The sequence below is a fragment of the Mauremys mutica genome, chromosome 10 (assembly GCF_020497125.1).
Source record: "Mauremys mutica isolate MM-2020 ecotype Southern chromosome 10, ASM2049712v1, whole genome shotgun sequence".
NCBI classification, from domain to species: Eukaryota; Metazoa; Chordata; order Testudines; family Geoemydidae; genus Mauremys; species Mauremys mutica.
Window position 1 is genome coordinate 5,168,958 of NC_059081.1, and position 23,510 is coordinate 5,192,467.

The 23,510-nt window shown below is 42.6% G+C and overlaps 1 protein-coding gene across 2 annotated transcripts in view; it reads left to right on the forward strand.

The window, feature by feature from the left end:
* Window positions 1-23,292, forward strand: part of LOC123378225 (cytochrome P450 27C1) — a 44,292-nt gene extending 21,000 nt beyond the window's left edge. For both annotated transcript variants that reach the window (XM_045031776.1, XM_045031777.1), the window contains exons 5-9: window positions 1,455-1,618; window positions 11,714-11,880; window positions 12,879-12,957; window positions 20,284-20,487; window positions 21,980-23,292. In XM_045031776.1, the coding sequence (XP_044887711.1) occupies window positions 1,455-1,618; window positions 11,714-11,880; window positions 12,879-12,957; window positions 20,284-20,487; window positions 21,980-22,096 (731 nt within the window). In that variant the 3' untranslated portion in view covers window positions 22,097-23,292. The remainder of the gene's footprint in view (window positions 1-1,454; window positions 1,619-11,713; window positions 11,881-12,878; window positions 12,958-20,283; window positions 20,488-21,979) is intronic.
* Window positions 23,293-23,510: the final 218 nt, after the last annotated feature.

Sequence of the window (23,510 nt, forward strand, 5' to 3'; positions counted from 1 at the left end):
CTTTTTCTACATTCCCCCAAATGTATACTTTTTGAGAGAAGATTTGAGGTTCTTTCAGATTATTAATGATATAAATCTGTCATATGGCTGCAGCTGTATTGACCTATAGTAATTACTCCTGAGCTAATTATGCACCAATAAATTAAAAATTATTCACCCCCCCAAAATTATTTTAATATGATTTTAAAATTCTGAATGTAGGGGGCTCAGTGGAGGCGGCGGTGGGGTCCGGGTATGGGGAGATGGTGCTTGGCGGAGGAGGTCTGAGTGTTGGGGGTTCAGTGAGAGGGTCCAGTTGCTGGGAGAGTGGGGTTTGATGGGGTGGAGATCCAGGTGCAGCTGGTTGCGGCTCAGTGGGGTGGGAGTCTGGGTGTGAAGGGCTCAGCAGAGGGGTCTAGGTGTAGGGGGTTAGGGCTTGTCAGGGTGAGGGTTCCATGTGCCTGCTTAACAGGGAAGCCCCAGATGCAGCCAAGGGGATGCCACATGCCGGGCTCCTGCTTCCCTCTGTGATTCCCCATCTCATCCCCCTCCCTGATTGCCCCATGCCCTATCCCACTCTCCTCACTCCCACATTCCCTTCCGCCTCCCTATTCCACCTCCTCTTCCTTCCCCACTGCCTCTTCCCCTCAGCCCCCCTTCACCCTGTCCCACCATGGTCACTCACTGTTGCACAGAAAACAAGAAGGCTCTCAGCACACAGAAGGGGAGCACGACTGGCATTAGGATCCAAGAGGCGGCATTCAACTGCAGAGTCCGCGGAACCCATACGCAGCCTCCTTCAGCTGGGTAGCTCTGCAGTTGCAGAAATGAGGGGCAGGGGGCAGTGGCAGGTAACCCCGTGTGCTTCCCCCATGCCTCACCTCTGTTTGGGTGGGGGGAGCCCTCCCCCCAACTGCACCCATGGTCATCATCCCCCCACCCATGCAAAGCACGGGCATTCTGTGAGGAGGGTGGTTCCCACAGAATTTCCCCCGGACTAAAATTAAAGATTCACAAGATCTATCAGGAAATCAAGTCCATACCCCTACGCATATAAAATTATTCCCTATAATACATTTTTGATTGCTTTAAAGAATTCATTTGATGGGGTTTCTACCATTTCTCCTTGTGGAACACCCACCTCCAAAACCAAACAACTTGATCTTTTCCCAGATTATTGACTATCTCACCTGTTTTGTGTGTGTGTGTGTGTGTGTGTATGTATGTATGTATGTATGTGCGGTCTTCATACAAGAATATGCCAATTATGGTTCTTTTTTCTATGAAGTCAGCATCTGACCAATCTGTGGGGTGGTTTAAGCATTGTGGTATGACCTCATCTTTAGCATCACCCATCTCTACACCTGAGGTGCCATGTTTGTAATCATCGAAGTATAAATCGGAAAGAAGGGAGGGAAGAAAAGGGGCTGAACAATGATTAGGGGATTTTTTTAAAATTTTCTGTAATTTAAAAGGTCAAATCCACGTTGACAACAAGATAAAGGATATTCAGTCCCAGTTGGACCAAGGAGAAGAAGTAAAAGGTGGGCTACTCACTTATCTCCTACTGAGTAAAGAGCTTACGGTGGAAGAGATCTATGCCAATATGACTGAAATGCTTCTGGCAGGAGTGGACACAGTAAGCTTATTATTATATCATTTTCTGTTTGGACAATTTTATTGCTGTATAAATCCACTCCATTTGCAACCTAGTGCTAGTGCTATGTAAGGGTTTTTGTGCATCATAAATTGCATGTATGAATCATGGAATCATAGTAGTAATGGAAAATACATACTAGTTCATATAGTCCGGCCACTGAAGCCAAAATGTACTCTCTACAGTGTAATTTGATTTTGAACTTTGTAAGTGATGGGGCTTCCACCATTTCCTATAGGACACTACTTCACAGTCTAATAGAAATATATGTATTTGTTAGTTTTTCTTCAATTCCCTTTTCTAGTTTGGGGATGGAATAAATATTTAATGGCCTGTCAGAAAAACTGAAATAGGCAACTCTATTGAGGGTCTCTATTTAAAAAAAAAGGTATATTTAGAACTTGCTAATGGATTTTGGTATATGTACAATTAATCATTGAGAGACATTATAGATAAGATATGTGGCCTTCTTAAAGTCCCTTTGCGCCACTAGCCTGATATCAAGGGGACCTTAGACCAACCGTAAGGGGATGATGTGAAGTCACTAGCATGGAGGAAGCCTGACCTCTGTGCCATCTTTCTGCCAACTCTCCTGGTATAGGGGGCATGATGGGGTGTGGGGGGGGCATTCCAAGGCAGGGGCGGGGCATGATGGAGCCTGGGGAGGGGGGCGGCGAGGCTAGAGTATGATACACAGAATGCCTAAGGAACCATTCTTGACAGTCCAAGTTAGAACATCCCCATGGATTAGAGATTGGGGTGGCATAAAGGTGGTTTTAGAGCCACCTATGCCTTCTCTGCCCCACAGCATGGGCTCAACACAGCTGAGAATTGCATTCTAGGATTGGGTTCATCCACAGAGATATAAATGAGCCATGCGCTGGAGACTGTAATTAAGCAAGCTTTTTGGATCAAGCCTAGAAGGGTTTGATGAAGATATACAACCCTATACACGCTTGTTTGCCAGTAAGCTTGAAATAAAAATCCAGCTCATTTATTGCTAATTGGATTCAGCTTTCTCTGGGTGTGAGAGCGGTCTGGAGGGATTCAGGATGGCTGGGAAAAAAAGAAACTTTATTAGCCTCAGAACAAAAAGCATATGTAAGGGCTTATTTCTGTATTGAGAATTACTTCATTGATTAAGTTTTCCAGAGGCTTATGAGCTTGGTGAGCTTTTTATTGTTGTTTATTTAAATAAAACACAATTGATTCATCCCATTAGTTTTCCAGACCTTCAAAGCCCTAATTTTCCACTTTTAGGCTGAGAGAGTTTTCATTAAACCAAAAGGGCAGTGTACTAGTTCATGACAACAGACTTTGTGTTTGCATTTATACAGCTTTCTCAACTGACAGTGATTACTTTATATGAGAAATCTGTGCTTCTGGCTCCCCCCACTTCTGGTACATGATAGAAATGGAGGGAGCCCTGTTTCCCCACTGCTGGCATTTCAGGTTTTGTTACATGATGGAAACTGAAAGAGCTCACAAGGATTATTAAAAATTTTGAATACATTTGTAAAGCTGTTATTTGGTTTCCAAGCATTTTGGCTGTTGTAGCACAGAGCCAGTTTTGAAGAGGATTTGAAGGAGCTGGGAACCTGAAAGGAGACACTGTTTATATCACAATAACGCCTGTATGTAGTTTGGCACAGCTATCAGCCTCTTCAGAGAGGAGCAGCCCAGAACTGAGCTGTAGTGAAGGATGTTATAGGGACGGAAGGCTAAAAGGAGGATTCTTGGGTTATTTCTACCCTGAAATGTAAGCCCAGGATTTGAACTCTGGCTGAAGCCTTGTCTCCCTTCCATCTACACACAAATCGCATTAACCCAGGGCTATGACCCAGGGGCACCCCTGGGGCAGAGTGTCTGAACCTGAGTCAAGCTGGGTCTGATGGTTCAAGTGTAGATGCAGCCCCCCTGAACTTATGCCCAGGGAGTCCGCAAAAAGTATTACACAATCCGACCAGCCAACGCTTTTTGTCCACCTGACAGTCTTTTGGTGGCCAGTCCGGTGTTCCCACACTGCACTATGAACAAAGGGCTAGAGTGTACACATTTTGGGAGGGCTCAAGGAAGTCAGGGATATGGGTGGTTGGTTTTGGGCTTACATAATGCAGTATAGACACTGGAGCCCCAGGTTGGGATCCAGGTTTCAACAATTCCTAACTTGGGGTTACAAATGAGTATCGATGCTCAAGCCCTAGGTAAACAAACCCATTGTCTGCTAACTCAAGTTCTACTAACCCTGGGCTTACATTGCAGAGTAGACACATTTGGGGACAGGATTTTCAGCATTGTGTCCTATTTTTGCAAATAAACACAAGCTGAAAAGGTCACTGTCATGTCAAATTTGCTCTCTGATTCCAATTTTGTAGAGTTATACCAACAGAAATATTTTCATAAATTTGTTTTTACCAGTATATTGTTGGTGTTGCCGGCACAAAGGCCCGAGGCGACAGCAACAGTGGTTCGTTGCCCGGAGTGCCTCGCTCCAATAGACACACCAGGGTGGAGAAGCAAAAAAAAGGTTTATTTGAGACCTCAAATAGCAGGATGCTTGGAGACACACGTCTCAAATCAAGCACACCCCATACAAGCCGCTCTCTTTCTTTATACATGATTTTAGCTAAGCATTTCTATTACCCCCCCAATGCCCAGCTCCCCCTTCCCCCGCCCTTTTCTTCCTCCCTTTTAGTTCCCATACAGCAAATACATTATAACGTAGCAATTACTCTAAACAGGTTAAATCATACTTGGCAGAAAATACATCATTTCGTTAGTAACTTTTTCCCGACCGGTTATTTTGTTTCACTCCCTTCAGCCAGGTGCAAGCAGGCTGTATAATTGCCTCCTGGTACTGATAACTAGTTGCCACACATTCCATTCTTTCCGTCTGGCCCGTGGGGTTAATTAAAGTCTAAACATGGAAGCGGTTCGGACAAGCAGAGGCCTGATACAGGGAGCCTTCATTGGCACTGTCATTTTCCACCCTTCTGTTAACACTGGGCCATGCCTGGTGCCACCAACAATTCCCCCCTTTGAGAATACTCAACAAACTTTTGGCTGAGTCTTCTCAAACTTTAAAGACAAAAAAACAATGAAGCTTTGCAGAAATATGTACAACTGCTCTTTTGAGCTTAGTCACCCCAACCCAAGAATGAACGCATGGACAAAAGAGTGGAATGTTCATTTAACAACTAAGGGATTGGGGCACTGACTATAAATCAGGTAGGTATACCAAGTGGTTTAATTTCCCAGATGTCTCGGTGAATAATTCAGTCCCATATGCATGCTCCCCATGGACCCAGCAGGATTCGGTATGTGGGAGCCCACACCCACCCTAACCGGTCCATATGCTTGGAAGGAGCACTGTGAATGTCCACACTTCCACCCAGAAAGTGTCCAAGTATGTCTTCATGACCACAGATAGATGGTACTCCTGATATGTCTGTAAGGGCAGTGGGTCAAATCTGGTGCTCAAGATCACTCTGAATGGCCATCAGCTGGTCATTCAGGAAATCCTGAATTTCTAAACATACTAGATCCCACTGCAATACCTTCCCAGCCTCAGTGATATTCAATACCATCTGTGTCAGTAACTTCTGGGTTATAGAACTAAGGGTGGAAATGACATGTAACTCACCAACTCCAGCCTATACTTGGGTTAGCTGAACTTCAGAAATAAGGCTAGTGGCCCTTTCTGGTTGGCCCAATTTCTTATCATGTTCTTGGCCTTTAAGAATATTCCAAATGGCTGTTACACTGTTAGCCCCAGCCCACAGGGATCTGCCCAATTTCCTCTTTTTTCAGAGGAAATAACCCAGGCTCTTTGTTGTGCTAATCTAATGGCAGCCCCTTGTGAGCAATCTGGGTATGTAAAAGTTATCTGAAAACTGAATAAAGGCAATGTCATTTAAAATCCAATTAGGGAGGGCAATACATACTGAAGGATTTATCCAAAACACAGGGCGCAGCCTGTAGAATAAACCCCAAAATCCAATTAATACCACATTCCCAAACATGGGTCCCACAAGTTTATTCCTGCCAGTGTGTAATTCTTTGTTTCTTCACCAGGGTCAGTTCTCAATGTCCTTTGTGGTCAGGAATTCCTGGACTTTGGCAATGTTAGTGGAGTGAGTGTTTCTCCTCCTTTCCCCAAACAGTTGTAGTTCAGCATTCTACAGGGGAGGGATTACGAGTACATCACCCTGTAATGGTTTTGCTTCTTATAGAAAAATTCAAAGGCACAGCAGATTTGTTCGTGGACAAGGGAGAGGTTTAACCAGCACGTCACCTTGTCCTTTTTCTCTGCTGTCCAGAAGCACAATAGAACTAGAAAAAGGAATAGGCTAATCATCAGTAGGAAAATTTTTCTGAGGTGGAGGGGTCTTTTTGCAGTAAGAATCATGGGTCCAAGCACTCAGTCTTTGGCACATCACAGCGGTGTTGGTAGTCAGCAGGACTTAATAAGGGCCGTTCCAGCATGGAGCCAAAGCAGTCTTTCGCTGGTGGTCTTTTACATTGATCCGGTCTTCTGGTTTCAAGGAGTAGTGGGGCTGCTAGGGTCTTCGGATAGTGCTTCTTTACCTGTGAGAAAAGAAACCTAACACATTGCATTAGTGTCTTTGCAGATTTTACAGGTGCTTGGGTATATTCAAGCCCCCCTTTTTGGCTTCTTTTAACCTACAAAGGAAACTTTTACTTTTCATTTATACACCTTTTGTTAACAATGAACACATACACTTATTATTTAATGTATGCCACATATACCCTTTTACTAAATTAACCTTATTACAGAGCTTTAGAACAACAAGCCAGGACAAGCACACCCACTTTGAGAAGTTCACTTAATATAACCTCTAGTCCAATAGCTTTCCACCATCCCCAGCCCGCTGGCTAGAAGTCTGAGGTAGCCAGAAGGATCCCATGCACAATATGGGGAGTGGGTTAACTCTTCATGTCCTTGCTTCCAAAGACTGTTAATATGCAAATTTTAATAACTTTAATTAAACAATCAATTTAAAAAACTTTCAATTAACAGATTTGGCCAATAAAGTTTTTCTTTCTCTTAAGGAAATGTACTAGACTTTAGTATATCACATTTTTCCTGATGTATCCAAACACTTTGTATTCTAAGTTGAACAAAACAAGTATCTGCATTTTAATCCAACCCTTTCACTTGATTTTAAACCAGACCATCCCATGAAAATATTAAACACAACAATTCTGGCCACAAGACAAACACCACAAGACAGAACATAGAACACAAAACTTAATTCTTTACTCCATTAGTAAATGCATGGTATATTGAATGCTGTTCAGCTGGCATTAATTTTCTTTGATTATCTGAAAGACAAAAACAGAGGTCTACCCCTTCTGGGCAGGCAATCATTACTAAAAAGATACAAATACTCTTGTTGATTTTAGGCAAAACAAGGGAATTACCCCATATTTTCTTGTATGTGTTTTATAGGCAGCCCCTGTTTTAATGGCTCCTATCTTATTAGTTAGATAATTTGCATTAATACAGATGCTCGCTGGCTCGCTTTGTACTTGTAACTCCTGCTTGTAAACACTGAAAGAAAACATCATCACTCACAGTGCTCTTAGAGCCTAATACAATTTTAATTACATAGCACTGTATACATTCTTCAGCTAATTTAACAAAATTGTTCATAGCCAAATGATTGCAATCTAATAATTTCTTTGCCTGAATTTATTTACAAACATTTCAAAGACACCAAGAACTTTTTACTTTAGTACGTTTACAAAGTTCAACTGCTGTTCCCTCCAGCAACTATAGAGTTAACTTTTCACTGTGCCTTAAATCACTTGCCTGTCCTTTCAACAGCCACTTACCAACTCAGATCACCATTCCAAATATTCTTCTGAGTATTTGAACCCCTATGCGTATACTTACTTACTCTGTTCTTTCACTACACCCGAAAAGTTTTCAACCTGTTTTCCAATCTCTCCGTCTGTTACCTGTCTGCCTGGGCCCGATCCTGCCTTCCTTGCTGAACCGTGCTTTCCATGGGTACCAACGTATTCCACTACCAGTTAGCTAGGAGGCTGGGCTTCACAACTAGCCCCCACCCTTCTGGTCTTTTCCCTAAAACATTTTTACTTACAAGACTACCCGGGTCCTCCCTTTTCTCCAACCACTTTATTGCCCAGTCCTGCTACAACTGGGGGTAGATCCACCTGCCACCCTTCCCGGTCAACCAGGGTCGAGAGAGGAATGCTAAACCCCCCTCCAGTTCTCAGACTTACTGCGGCTGAGAGTGGGCACACCTTTAATCATACAATCCTCAACATATAACACCAACAATACCAAACAAAGCAAACATAAAATAACAAGGGCAAAACAGATAGATGGTGTAAATTCTGCAGGGCTCCCCCATTCTCTATTGCTCACCAAACTGTGACAAATTTCTGTTACCAATCAATTCCTCATGTCAGGTGATCAAACTGACACTGCAGGACGGTGGGGGGAGGGTGGATAGAGAAAGCACACCATATAACCAAATTGTAAAGCTTCATTAAAAATAATAAAACAACAATGGAGAGTGTTGGGAACACTCCCACATCACTCAGGAAGAACATGAATGCCCCAAGCCTTAAGCCACTTTAATACTCACACATGTCCAGACTGTTCATGTCTGTATATAACATTCAGAGAAGGGGAATAGGTGGACGGAAGATTATCCTGTATACAGCTTTTCCCAGAATTTCCAACATGCTTCCGCTCTTGGGAGGGCTGTTCTTTTACACCCTGGACTTTCCTGCGGCATCTCTTTCAGAGATTCCAGTTCAGGTCAGCTGCCTGTCCGGCTTCGGAGTTGCAAAAACTGTTGGATCTCACTGAACCGTTAAGCTTTGCAAATGCAATCTCAGTTCTGTAACTTGTATTGCCTTTGGTTTGCCTCTGTCTCTATTTTCCACAACCAGCTGGGGCTGAAAGCAGTTTTTTCTTTTTTTTTTTTTTTGTACTTAACATAGTCTGTACTGATTCTTGACCTTGTACACAGAGCAGCTTTCTCCTTATCTCTGGGGTTAGCCGAGTTTCAAATTAACCCGTTCCTAGACAAATTGCTCACACTGTGTCAGAGACTTTTCTTTGTGATTAAAAGCTCCTCTGAGATGTATGATCTTATCTAGATTGAAGATACCTTCTAATGGACATTGTTTAGATATAAAAATTCCAATTCTCTAAATACCTGCAGGTTTCAGGACCATAATGTACGTACATGTAACATACTGGGGTACCCTTAGGGGGTGAGTTAAAATGTTTAGACTGTCCCTCCCCCATTTTCCACTTACACACACACAGAGGGTGCCCTGTCCCCGCTAGCGGCACATAAACTATGGATCTCTCCCTACAGGGCACTTACACAGGAGAGACACTCACACTGGTATACACACACACACACACCAAGACCATTATTTCCTATTACCACGATGCATTTTATCTTGCTGCACAGTCAATAAATTCAAATGGCATGAGCCCAGCAGAGACAGACGTTCCCACGGACAGTTCTCCTCCCAGTGCAGCTCTGGGGCATATGATGAGGGATTTTTACAAGAGCTCTACATACAAACAGCTTCAGAAGCTACCTGTTCGCTGACAAAACAGGAGTAATTGAAGGATCGTGTTGTAATTAAGTGATCCTTCCGGTGACCACCTTTCCTAGCTCTCTAGCTGATACTGAGGCCAGTCTACTGTACAAAACCTTTTCAGTTTGCTTTTAGTCAATGGATCTGATTCAAACACTCTCCAATTCATCAGAATGCATTCTAAGGGTGTACACCGTGCCCTGCCTGTACTCTGTCCTTGCCCCATACCACGGGCTTGCCCTTGACCCACTATAGGACGCTCTCTCGTCTAGTGGGAATTACAACGGCTGGGCGTCCCCAGCCTCAGGCAAAAGTCCACACCACTGGACTGTTCCTACCTTATCCACAGGACCGGTTCCTCACCGTCGCCCGCAGCTGCTTCTCCACTATCTGAGCGCGTTGCACCGTTGTGTCCTCCAAGGTCAGCCTGACGCGTCTCTGCCGAGGCCCCCGGTAAAGGCACCGGTGCGCGCTGGGCGTCGGCTGTGACCATCGTCCACCGGCCATTGGAGGAGTCCGGGCAAGGCACAATTTTGCCTCGAGCCCACCCAGGGACGCCAAAACTGTTGCCGGCACAAAGGCCCGAGGCGACAGCAACAGTGGTTCGTTGCCCGGAGTGCCTCACTCCAATAGACACACCAGGGTGGAGAAGCAAAAAAAAGGTTTATTTGAGACCTCAAATAGCAGGATGCTTGGAGACACACGTCTCAAATCAAGCACACCCCATACAAGCCGCTCTCTTTCTTTATACATGATTTTAGCTAAGCATTTCTATTACCCCCCCAATGCCCAGCTCCCCCTTCCCCCGCCCTTTTCTTCCTCCCTTTTAGTTCCCATACAGCAAATACATTATAACGTAGCAATTACTCTAAACAGGTTAAATCATACTTGGCAGAAAATACATCATTTCGTTAGTAACTTTTTCCCGACCGGTTATTTTGTTTCACTCCCTTCAGCCAGGTGCAAGCAGGCTGTATAATTGCCTCCTGGTACTGATAACTAGTTGCCACACATTCCATTCTTTCCGTCTGGCCCGTGGGGTTAATTAAAGTCTAAACATGGAAGCGGTTCGGACAAGCAGAGGCCTGATACAGGGAGCCTTCATTGGCACTGTCATTTTCCACCCTTCTGTTAACACTGGGCCATGCCTGGTGCCACCAACATTGGCAACCCAAAAATTCCAACATTATGCTAGTGCATGAGAACCTGAAAGTAAAACTGATTGGTAACTATCTACAAAAATGAAGCTGAATAATCTATTTTCATTATATAAGCAGAGAAAAATGCAAACTCAGACCACATGAATGGTGAAAAATAAATTAGAGATTAAATCTTCTTTCACTTTTAGTAATCTAAGGTATTGTTTATAAAAAAGGAAACTGCCATGCTTGCCAAGGGACACTGAATCAATCAGTCTTGGAGGTATTCTGTCTGTGGATAGGAGTTCTGAGGGAAGGAGGTTCAAAAGAGGCTTCAGTATCTTCTTTTTGGATGTGGTACCATGTGGTCTCCCACGCACACACGCACCTGCACCAACTTCATTCATTTAGCTGGTGTGGAGAAGGATGGGGCCATGGCTCCTGTTCTTATGTCCTATCCCTGCCTTTGTGTGGTTATGCAGGGCAAGCCACATTCGGGATTTATGATTTTTAATCTGCCAGTGTCTCTTTAAATGCCTAATTCCGTACAGTCTTTCATGATCATTAGTATCATAAATGTGTGATTTGTTTTCTTTGAATATGCCATTTTAATGGAAACAGCTTATTCATGAAGAGAGTAAAAAGGTGAATTATGCTGGGTTGTTTTAAACTCTGATTTATACACACATTCCCCTTAAGAGTTGACAGGAAAACTTTCCATAGGAGGTAGAATTATGTCATATTAGTGCTACAGTAGTTTCCAATTGCTGGAAAATGCATAGTGTTGCAGCATCACTTACTAAATGATGAGATATAATCCTAGAAATGGTAATATCAATGTTATCGTTAGTAGGATTCTGTGAGGAGAATGCCATATGCTGACAGCGGGTGGAAATGGTCTGCGTAGCATTCTATCATTCTGTCTCCTGCAGAATATTTTTGTTGGGAGGAAAAGCACAGCAATAACTGAGAACTAGCTATTAATTTCATCCATTCATGTTTATAGCTTTTGTATTACATATATCATTTTGTAGTTTACTTTTCCTGTCGCTTTTTGATCTTTCACTGGTAGAAATATGGAGGAGGGATAGTTCTGGTGTTTTTCCAGGTGGAAAAGGGCTGAGGTAGAGGATGATGTAGACTGATTCGATGCCCTGAAACCCAGATGTTACTGATAGTCCTTTTGTTTTATAACTGTGTGTGTACATAGTGAATCCTTAGTTGAAAACCTGCTTGTTTTTCCTGGCATTGAATTAAATATTTGTAGCTACTTTCATTATTTTTTTCTTTTTCCTGATGATGTTGGCGGTTTCTTTCTTAGACTTCTTTCACTTTGTCCTGGGCAACATACTTGTTGGCAAAGCATCCTGAAGTTCAGCAATCTGTGTATGAAGAGATAGTCAATAATCTGGGAAAAGATCAAGTTCCCACTTCAGATGATGTCCCCAAATTGCCAATGATTAGAGGCCTGCTCAAAGAAACCCTGAGGTAAGTGAAACTTTTAATTATCAACTTGCAATTGTCTGCCAGTTTCTTTCTGGTTATAGTAACTCTTGTGTCCAAGCTAAAATATGTATTCAGTTGCTGCTATTGGTGGTTGTGGCTGCTACTATTTTTATTCATTGTATCACCAGTATACCTAGGCATTCTGAGCAATTTAATATCATACATAGCACCTATATAATGCTTTATGTTTTCTAAGTGCTGTATAAATATTAACTAATTAACGCTCACAATGTTCCTGTAAGATAGATAATTAAGAGCTTGACTGTGCCATTAGAGCACTGGTCACTGTGAGGGACTGTGAAACCACACTACCTCAGCAGGAGTTCTGGAGAAGTTGTGCCTCAGAGAGTATAGGGAGAGTGTGGCCACTGCAACAATTCTTGAGGCCATGGATGCATAACCTACTTCTCCCTTTTAGGGGTGGCTAGCTCTGCTAGCCAGGAGCAGTCCCTGTGCTCATGGAAGTAAAATGACAGAAGTATCATTATCCCTATTTCACAGATGGAGAAACTGAGGCAGCGAGCTTGATTTATCATGTTAAGGCTACCCATTATTTCACCTTTGTTTGCAATGTTGTTGTAACTGTGTTGGTCCCAAAATATTATCGAGACAAGATGGATGAGGTGATATCTTTTATTGGACCAGCTTCTGTTGGTGAAAAGGACAAGCTTTAGAGCTTATGCAGAACTCTTCTTCATGTCCGGAAAAGATACTTTAGTCCAGTAAAAGATATTACCCTCACCCATCTTGTCTCTCATTATTTCTCTGGCAGAACCAAAATTAGAACTACAGAGATACTAGCAACTAGTCTTATAGAAACCAATAGACCATGGTGCCCCACACTCTTTTGGTCCCCAACAAAATCCATACTTGCTACAATTCTCTTCAATCTGAGTGTATGTTAAGTGGTATGTAAACTGGATCCTTTGTAAATTTTATAAATTATAGATGCTGAATCCTTCCTTAACATTTGTCTGTAGGTTATTCCCAGTATTGCCAGGAAATGGTAGAGTGACACAAGAAGACTTGGTTGTTGGAGGATACTTGATACCTAAAGGGGTGAGTTGTGTGATGGTCTTATGGAGGGAGAGGAACAGATTTTCTTCATAGAAATGTTGGGCTGGAGAGGACTTCAAGAGATCATCTTCTGTCCCTGACCCTATCTCCTATAGAGATATCCCTACCATGTTGAGGCAGGATAAATATACCCAGACCAATCCTGACAGATGTGTGTCTTTATGTATAGAAAGTCGTCCATTAAGACAGAAGTACACTTGTGTGACTTTGCAGGATATCACCAAAGATGGGAGCACAGGAAAGAGGAATTTATAATAGTGCTCATTTGAAAAAAAAAAAATTAATCATTGACTATGTTTTTTACCTAAATCCTGATGTAAATGTGAGTGTTTTCCTTATTAGAAGGACTGGTTCTTACCCTTTCAGTTTTGGCTTTACTCTTCAGTACCCTAGAAACAAAGAGGGCTGCTGATAAATTTGTATTAGGATTCTGTGATTAGGTTTCAAAACTAGTGCACACATTTTATTATTTTTGTAAATTAGTGTAATTTGGGGTATCAGACTCATTCTGTCAGGAGAGATGAATTTCTGTTTTAATTATGGTCCTAGCCAAGGTATAAAATTAGGACTACAAACTACCCTCAGTTCACAGTGGAACTCTCATTGATACCATTTGGAGATTTACACAAGATGAAGAGTAGAATATGCCTTTACAAAGTAACTAAATTTAGAAGGCCTGATTCTCATTCACGTTAAGGCTCTCTGACACTGCTGTAGAAGAGTTAAGTGGCCTTTTAGATGGATGTAAATGTAATTTGCTCCCTCTTTAAAACCCTTTTACATTGTCAGAGCAAAGTAAAAGGGCCTTAGTGTAAAGAATCAGACCCTTGCATTCTTAACATTCTTTATTATTTATTTTTGCATTCAGCATCTCTCTTGGTAACATGATCACCTTTAGTACTGCCACTATTTCTAATCTCTGTTTTCCTTTCTTCTACATTCTCATTTCTCTTTCTCTCCTTTTCCACTGTCTTGGCCTGAATCCACAAAGGAACTTAGGTGTTACCTGGAAAATCATTGGAACAATGAGATCCCCATCTGAGTTAGGCACCTAGGCTCCCTATACAATGAATGGGGAGAGATAGGTGTCTAAGAATACGATCCACAAAAGCCAGCACACTAGGCAAGGAGCTGCCTAAAGCTAGCCAATGGGAAATTCTGACAAGAGTGGCATGCCGTAAATTCCGTCCATTTCATGGAGATAGGCACTTAAATCTGGGCTGCAGGGAGGCACCTATCTCTGCTAGTGATCCACAAACAGGAGCCGCTCTGCTGCAGTCAGGCCTCCTCGTTTATTGTGAGAATGAATTAGGCATCTGTCTCACTCCACACAAACAACTGGAGGAAGAGGAGGAGGAGAGAGTGGTGCCAACCTTATAACCCAGTGGTTAGAGCACTCACTTAGGATGTGGGAGACCCAGTTTGAATTCCCCCCTCTACCTGATAGGGAGAAAGGAGGTGGGAAGGGTTCTCCCCCCCCTCTCAGACAGTGCTCTAACCACTGAGTGATGGGTTATTTTGATGTGGGGCTCCCTCAATCCCTCTTGTTCAAGCTGTTGCGCTTTAAATCAATAGTTCGTCAGAGTGCCCGACAGAGTGAGAATAATTTTATAGCCTGGTGTGCTGAGCACTCGCCTGGCAGGTGGGAGACCCATGGTCCAGCCCCCTTTGTGGATATGAGCCTTTGTGTCTGTCTCCTCCCGTCTCCATCTTGCATTTCTCTTCCTGACACAATTCCCAGTTCTGTGCCTTCCCCATCCCATCTGCTCTAAAATAACACCAGTTAAATAATTACTGCTGACCTTTACAATGTCATAAATAGACTTTAATGTTAACAACCCATGAGGTTAAGGAGGGAGCTGCGGAATCTATATCCCTCAAAGTTATTTTTTCACAATGTCTGCAGATTCAAGAATTGCACTGATTTACACCTGGTTCGTGTTTGGAAAGTTATTTTCACAATCATTAGGTTAAAAATTTAATTTTTAAAAAAATGAAAGCTTAGATTTTGCAGAATCTGAGTATGGCATGTGAGCCATAAAAATACATCGCACTGGGAGTGGGTTTGGTTCATGAATCATGTATTTAAAACCACTGGTTTAATTCTGATATATGTTGGCAAAATAGATCATAATGTTTCTGAAGGAGTGATGCAACTGCCTGTTGTGTCAACCCTTATGGCTAAATTCTGCTCTTAGATGTACACATGTGGCTTCTGTTCATTGCTCTTTTTATATTATAAGTTGTGATGTATGTTCTTTGCCATGCTATCTCCTGTTGTGTCACCTCCTGAGGCCAAATTCCACTGTTACACTGGTGTGAATTAAGAGTTAATCTGTTAATCACCAGCAGTGCCCATCGGACCGCACATGTGCAACTCCCCTCTTTTGCGCTGTGCACAGGATGTATATGTAGCACTGTGCAGTCTGACTGCCCCCACTTCCTTCACTACCACCTTTGGTTTGGGACAGAATCCACTAGCAGAGCCCGCTTCTCCTATTCCCTCATAGAGAGTGCCTTACCTGATAGTGTAGTTAGTATTTTCCTCCTCTTCTTTCTCCTTCTAGCTAAAGAAAATATATATATTTTTGGTTTTAACTTCATCTTTACAGTTCTTCTCATAGTTTAGGTTTCTGTTTTTCTCACTTCCCACCTTTCCCAACCGGGAAGCCTTTTCCCTTCACCCTTATACCCGTCTCTCCCAAATAAATTTGTTAGTCTCTAAGGTGCCACAAGTACTTCTGTTCTTTTTGCAGATACAGACTAACACGGCTGCTACTCTGGAAAGTTTAAGAGTGCGTTTCATGTGGGGCCGCCTTCATGTGACGCCAGCCACCTGCAGCGTATCTGCTGTCTGGAGACACTGCCTTGCCTGAAACCCAGAGCCAGAAAGGACAGGGACATTAGATTGAAACTTCTCCTCATGGAGAGATTGCTACATCCAGCATTGGATCCGGGCCCGGACTCTTCCCCAGAGAGGCCCTCATGCTCTGCCAAGTCTTCTGCCGACCCCCATTCTCCATGCCCTGTGAAGAGAGAGTCATCCTGTGATCGTGCAGATGGCAAGAAACAGGCTTCCTCCTCCTCACACTCTGAGGCTCAGCCTGACAGAACACTGTCCCTGGCTAGGTTGGTGGCCTCAGCCTCATCCGATAAGAGACGTAGCTCCAGGGCTTGTCTGAGTACCTCTGGTACAGGCTCAAAGAAACGGTTTAAATACCCTATCCGGCCAGACCTTCAGACCTCAATGCCATTTCCCAGCTCTGGGGATTGAGGCAGCCTGCTTGCTGGAGCTACTGCACTGACACTGTTTCTGGCACTTGGCACCAAGTAAGTCCTCAGCACCATTAAAATCGTTGACACCAGCCAAGTAACCGACACCAACCAAATCATTGACACTGAAATCTTCGGCACCAGGCAAGTCTTCGGCAGTGGCCAAGTCATCGGCTAAGTCTCTGGAGCCATCTTCTGAAATTTCAGGGACATTCACCCTCTCTTCAGCATCGTGTAGTACAAAGGCACCAATGATGCTCCTTTCCACTCCACAAGACTTCAGATACTCTAAAGACCTGCTGATATCTGACACTCCCGAGTCTCCACTTCTTTGATGGGATCTCCCCCCACTTCTGTCTTCCTCCCTGAATTCACAACATTCCTTCCTCTCTTCGCCGAGGACAGCACCTCACTTCCCCAGGAAGGAGGAGGAGGAGGGCTCCATTGTTCCCTCGACGACTGGACAATTTGCACTGGCTTATCCTCACTCTGGCCCCCAATCCTGGCAGGGACCACTGTGGATGCAGCCACATGTGCCACTCCCACCAAACTGGCCATATTGGGACCCTTGGGCTACAGGCACAATTCAGGAACCCTCCCAGAGAGCAAAGCCAGAGACCTAAACCTCTCCCTTCTCCATCAGTCTCTCACCCTCAGGAAGTCGAACCACCACCAGTACCAAATGAGGAGGAAGAACAGGAGGAAGAGCAGGAAGAGGCGGCTCCCCCAACTTTACATTTTTCCTCCTTCTCACTTGACAAGGCGATTATGCCTCCACCCCCTACATCTACCGATGATTTCAGGCACTTTCAAGATCTATTCCATAGGATTGTGGATTCCCTCCAGATACCATTGGAGGAAGTCAAAGACCAGCAGTATAAACTGCTGGACATTCTCCACACATCCTCTTCCTCAGAGATCACACTACAGATTAGTGAAGCTCTTCTTGAACCTGCAAGGTTCTATGCCACGGTCCTCGTAGTAGTTGTGGCCTTCTTAAGGAAACAAGAAATTGTCATTTTTCCATACTTGGATGACTGTCTCCTCAAGGCCCTTTTTGAAATCAACACTCTAAGCTGTCCATATAACAATGGACCTGTTCACAAAGCTAGGCCTCCTCGTGAACCTAGAAAAGTCCATTCTAATGCTAGTACAAGAACTGGAATTCATCTGTGCACAGTTGGATGCCATACATGCCAGAACCTTCCTACCACCTCACAGATTCTCGGCTATAACAGATCTGATATCCGCCGCACCGGTCTGCCCCCAGATCTCTGCATGAATGTGCCTCCAATTTCTAGGCCACATGGCAGTGACCATGTTTGTGGTCAGGCATGCAAGACTGCACATGCGATGTCTTCAAGCATGGCTCTGTATCGTATACCTCCCCCACAAACACATAATTCACAAACTTTTATCCATGTCGAGGCAAGTCAAGGATTCACCGCTGTGATAGACATGGCCCAGCAATGTCTTTGTTGGGGTTCCTTTCCTACAACCATCACCGACTATGATACTAAACACCAATTCCTCCCTAATCAATTGGAGAGTGCATCTACACGAATACACAGTGCAGGGCAGATGGTTGTCCCAAATCTACTTTAGACATCATTCTCCTAGAGCTATGAACAGTTTGCAATGCCTGCTGACATTTCCTACCTCTTCTCAAACATCATACCATAAGAGTGATGACGGACAATCTCACCTGCATGTATTACATCAACAGGCAGGGTGGAGCAAGGTCCCACTCTTTATGCTCGGAAGCAATCAAATTGTGGAACTGGTGTATCCAGAATAACATCTCAATTTCAGCCGCATACCTCCCAGAACTCCAGAACACAACCGCAGACACATTGAGCAGAATGTTCTTGCATGATCATGAGTGGGAGGGGAGCCGGATATGTGAGCACTTTAACTCATATTCAGCCAATGGGGCCGTCCCATGATAGATCTCTTGGGCACTCAACACAATTCCCACTGCCCTCAATTCTGTTCCGGAGCAGGACTGGGGCGTGGATTGCTGGGGGACACATTCCTCATAACCTGGGATGCACCACTCCTTTATGCCTTCCCTCCCTTTCTCCTATTCCAAGTACTTCACAAAATACAGGCGTATCAAGCTCATGTCATACTAATAACTCCAACGTGGCCACAACAGGTCTGGTATACTTACCTTCTATGCATGATGATATGCTGACCGATCTCTTTCTACCTAAAACTGTGGCTCCTCTCACAGGACACATTCTCCATCCCAATCCACAGATGCTCCACCTCAAAGCCTGGCTCCTCTGTGGTACTGGGGGTCCAGAAATAACCTGCTCAGACAAAATCAAACCGATATTTTTGAATAGCAGGCGTGACACAACCAGACACACTTACACTCAAAAATGGACTAGATTTCACTGCTAATGCACCTCACGTCAGGTTGACACTCTCTGTTGCCACTTATTCTTGACTACATTCTACACCTTAAACAACCAGGATTGGTCAGTAGCTCTATTAGGCTACACTTGGTGGCAATCACTACCTTTCACTCCCCCATTGATGGCCACTCTGAGATCACACAGCTGCTCATGAAGCGCTTGTTGAGGGATATTCAAAATCTCTATCGCCATATAGAAGACTCGACCCCAGCCTGGGCCCCTGCCTAGTCCTACGTTCTCTGACTAGGTGCCCGTTTGAACCAATGGCAACCTGTTCTTACATACACCTATCAATGAAAATGATCTTTCTTTTCACCATCATTTCTGCTAGGCAGGAAGGCGAATTCACAGCCCTCGTGGTATACCTACCATACACAGTGTTGTGAAAAGACAAAATTAAACTACGCCCACACCCAAGATTCTTACCTAAGGTCCCAACATCTTTTCATCTCAATCAACAATACACTTCCCTTGCTTCACAGTAATCAACAGGAGGCAGCTCTACAAACCCTAGACGTGAGGCGCACATGAGCCTTCTACTTGGACAGGGCTAAACCTTTCTGGAAATCGCCATGATTATTCCTCTCCACCACCAAAAGATCCGGAGGCACTGATATATCAAAACAATGCCTCTCTAAATGGATCTCACAGTGTATGCATTTATCTTATGAACTCCATGATGGACAACCTCCTACCTCAATCAGAACACATTCCACACGATCATTATCTTCCTCGTAGGCCTTTCTTAATAATGTCCCCATTGATGACATTTGTAAGTTTGCCACATGGGCATCAACAGACACTTTTTCCTGGCACTACGCTATTACGCATGATGCTGCAGCAGATACTCTCTTTGGACATGCTGTCCTATCCTCGACAGTACATGTTGCTCTGAAGCCCCAGCCTTCCAACTAGGGTCACTGCTTTATAGTCACCTACAGTGGAGCACCCATGGGACATCACTCAAAGAAGAAAAGGTTACTCACCCTGTGCAGTAACTGAGATTCTTCAAGATGTGTGTCCCTATGGGTGCTCCACTACCCGCCCTCCTCCCCTCTACTTCAGAGACGAAAATATAAGCTCTGCAGCAGAGAATGAACTGGGGGTGGTCAGACCGCACAGCACTATATATACATCCCGCACACAGTGTGAGAGAGGGGAGGTGCGCACGTGTGGTCTAACGGGCACTGCTGGTGAAGATCCCAGGTGCAGGGGATGCTGCCGCACCTACAGTGGTGCACCCATAGGGACGCACCTCTCAAAGAACCTCATTTACTGCACAGGGTGAGTAACCATTTCTTCCTCTTTTCCTTTGATTGTGTTAGGCAATACATATAGGAGAAAAACAGTACATAAGTGGGTTTATTATATTACATTCTCCTATGTATTTTCTGTTTATGCAAGCTCATGAGGAATCTTTTACTGAGCCTAAAAGTTTTTGAAGATGATCTAATTTGAGCCAATGAGAAAGAGATCTAATTTTGAGATACCTGCTCTTTACATCATCTTTTACCTATCATATTTCATGTTACAGAAATTATAACTCAATTATCATTATTACTGCTATATGTATCAGAATTAATTAAAAATAAGATGTCATTTGTTTTCTCAGACCCAGTTAGCACTCTGTCATTATGCTACATCGTATGAGGAAGAGAATTTCCCAATGGCAAATGATTTCCGACCTGAGCGCTGGCTGAGGAAAGACAACATGGACAGAGTGGACAACTTTGGTTCCATCCCATTTGGTTATGGCATTCGCAGTTGTATAGGAAAAAGAATTGCAGAACTGGAAATTCACCTTGCACTGATTCAGGTGAGGAATCTGTGACAGTGTTATAAAGAGATAAAAATATATTAGTATCAGCTCTTTAATATGCAAACTGCCTCTTTTTATTTGACATCTTTTTATTTGACAAATATATTTTATTTGACATCTTTTTATTTAAGAAAAGCTTTGTTTAAAGAATGCCAACTAGGCCCCGATCCTGCATTCTTTTTCATTAAGAATACACGTGCTTAGAAGTAAGCATGTCAATAAAAAGCTACATTGCAGAAATAAATATTGTAAATCCCAGTTGTAGTACAAGCAAAATCCATCCAATGTAAGATTACTAAGGAAATAAATTACTTTAGTATAGAAGGATTTTCATAAGTCAATTACAACCTTTAAATGAAAGGCTCTCTTGGCATATGGCAGGATGGTTCTTTACTCAGTTATAGCATTTTGATTAAAACATTGTTGTATTGAGAACAGACGAGCATTTACCAGAAAGTGAAATAGGTTTGTAATCCTGAGACTGAGGCAGACCATACTAACCAACATTCAAATCAAACACCCACTATCTCTGTTTTCTCTGTTTCCTGTATCTTCTTTTTCAGGCTTCTGCATGTATTCTTTTGCTATCTTATATAGATTATTTTGTATTGTATCCTGAGGTAGAGAAGGCTTTCCCATCAATTCCTACTTTATGTATCCATCTTCAAGAATCACCCAGAAGATTTGGATCAGATTGAGCAATTAAAACACAAGGGTTTGCAATCTTTTTACCACCATGACTTCACAGTCACAACTGATCTACTTGGATGTGCTCCACAGTCATTTGTGTAATGCTCTGTAGCATTTCAAAAAAGTTGCTGTCTCTCCCATTGCTGTTTCTCATGCTGCTTTAGTGGATGTATCATCGGCATCAATGCAATGGTCTAATATCAGCAGATTCACCTTGATTGAATGACAGCCTGTTATTGTTGTTCTGTTCTATCTAGGTTCTTGTATCATGCTCATCACTTTATTATCTGAGCACTTGCATTAAGAAATGTGACCAACATCTGTAATGTTCTGTTCCATCCTCTGCCCGGGGGAGAAGTGTGTGCAGTGGAGTATTTTGTTTTGGAATATTTTTAATTATATACACACGCTATATATTTGTTCGTGACGGCAAGGTCAGACATCATATGTGCCTTGCACTCAGAGAAGGTGGATAGTCCTTAGTTCGTGTGGGAGTTCTTTCCACAGTTTTAGGCCAGCCTCCGAAAAAGCTCTGTCTCTTGCACAGATAAGCTTTTCTCTTATTGTAGAAAGTTCCATTGTGCCAGAAGAGCATAGTTGTCAACCATGTTCTCCATCCTGGAGCCATGTTTCATTTTCCCTACAGAGTAATCGTGTTAAGCAGGTTCACTGGCACAGACAGCAAAGTTAGTGGTAGTGATGAACTCTAAGAAGTATTACTGGTTTTCTGTTTCTAGAATTATAAAATTGTATTTGTCGATTTATAAACTTTCTAATATCAACATATGTCTCTTTTCAGCTGCTTCAAAATTTTGAGATCAAAATTTCTCCCAAAACTAAACCAGTCAGGGCCAAAACCCATGGACTTTTGACTCCTGGAGACTCCATCAATGTGAAATTTGCTGACAGGAAGTGAGATGCAAATGTTTAGGAAATTTTAGCGTACTCTTCTTGGAAATTGACTTGCATCTGATTGAAATATGATGATCGTTCTCTTGTCCATTGGCTTGTGGGCATTCTTCAAAATGATTAAGTCTTAGATGCAGACCTACTTCTAGAAATATGCAAGAGATTTTATCCCGCTCATAGAAGAAAATTCCACAAGTTCACATGGAACTGTGTGGAAATATAAACTTAAATACTTCCTTTTTGCACTGGGAGTTACCTTTTCCCTGGAGTAAGTTTTGGATGATAGCAATAGATTCACTGAAACAACAATATCAAGTTTAGACGTAGCATATTGTCTTGTGCTTTTGTTAGATTGCTAAGTCATGAAAGACGAGCGTTCCTGTGTGTCTGTGTGGTGATATATACTGTTCCCGAACCTGTATATAGATATGTTGATTGACATTTTCTGTTTGTTGTCTTCAATGCCTTTTTTGAATTCTCCCTTTTTAGTTAGTTTTAAAAAGCATTTACCTGATATGCATCCAAATAAAATTAATGCAATTGTTTGAAACATAAAGATATTGTAAAAATATGTGGAAGATGCTGCTGGTTTGTTTAGACTTAACAATTAGGATCTGTTTTTAAAAATGTTTTTATAAAACATAAAGTGAGTAGAAATAATAATTGCCCTATTCTGTTCATTACCTTTGAAGCATTTCATGGGCCACAGTTGGAAGACAGGAGACTGAGCTAGATGGACAATTGGTCTGACCTAGTATGGCTGTTCTTATGTAAATGTGTCTGTAAAATTAAAAGCATTTGTAAAAAAAAAACAAAAAAAAAACCCTTTTAAAAACATATTTAAACACCATGTTGCAGAGTTATGAACCCAAACAGTGTTATGTTACCACATGAAAAACAGAAAGTGAAATCAGATTTTCACTGTTCCATTTGAGTAACATGCAAATAGTAAATAAACAAGAAAAATGATGGAAATACATTAGTTTACATATTTCCATTTCCTATGACCTAAAATATTCCTAGTAACAGAGATGTTTTAAAAAATGGCAACAAAAACACACACATTTAACTTTTATCCTGATAGTCTCTTTTTAAAAGTAAGAACTGGAAAATCTCATTGTAATGTAGTGCCTGCCCTCTGTAGGATGGATATGTGACTGCTACAAGGTTTATTGGTTTTAGATTAATTGACTATCTAGTGGCCAGTCTAAAAAGTGACAGGTTTCAGAGTAGCAGCCGTGTTAGTCTGTATCCACAAAAAAAACAGGAGTACTTGTGGCACCTTAAAGACTAACAAATTTATTTTAGCATGAGCTTTCGTGAGCTAAAGCTCACTTCTTCTTCTTTCTATGCATCCGAAGAAGTGAGCTTTAGCTCACGAAAGCACAGTCTAAAAAGTGTATACTTTAAAGTTACATTAT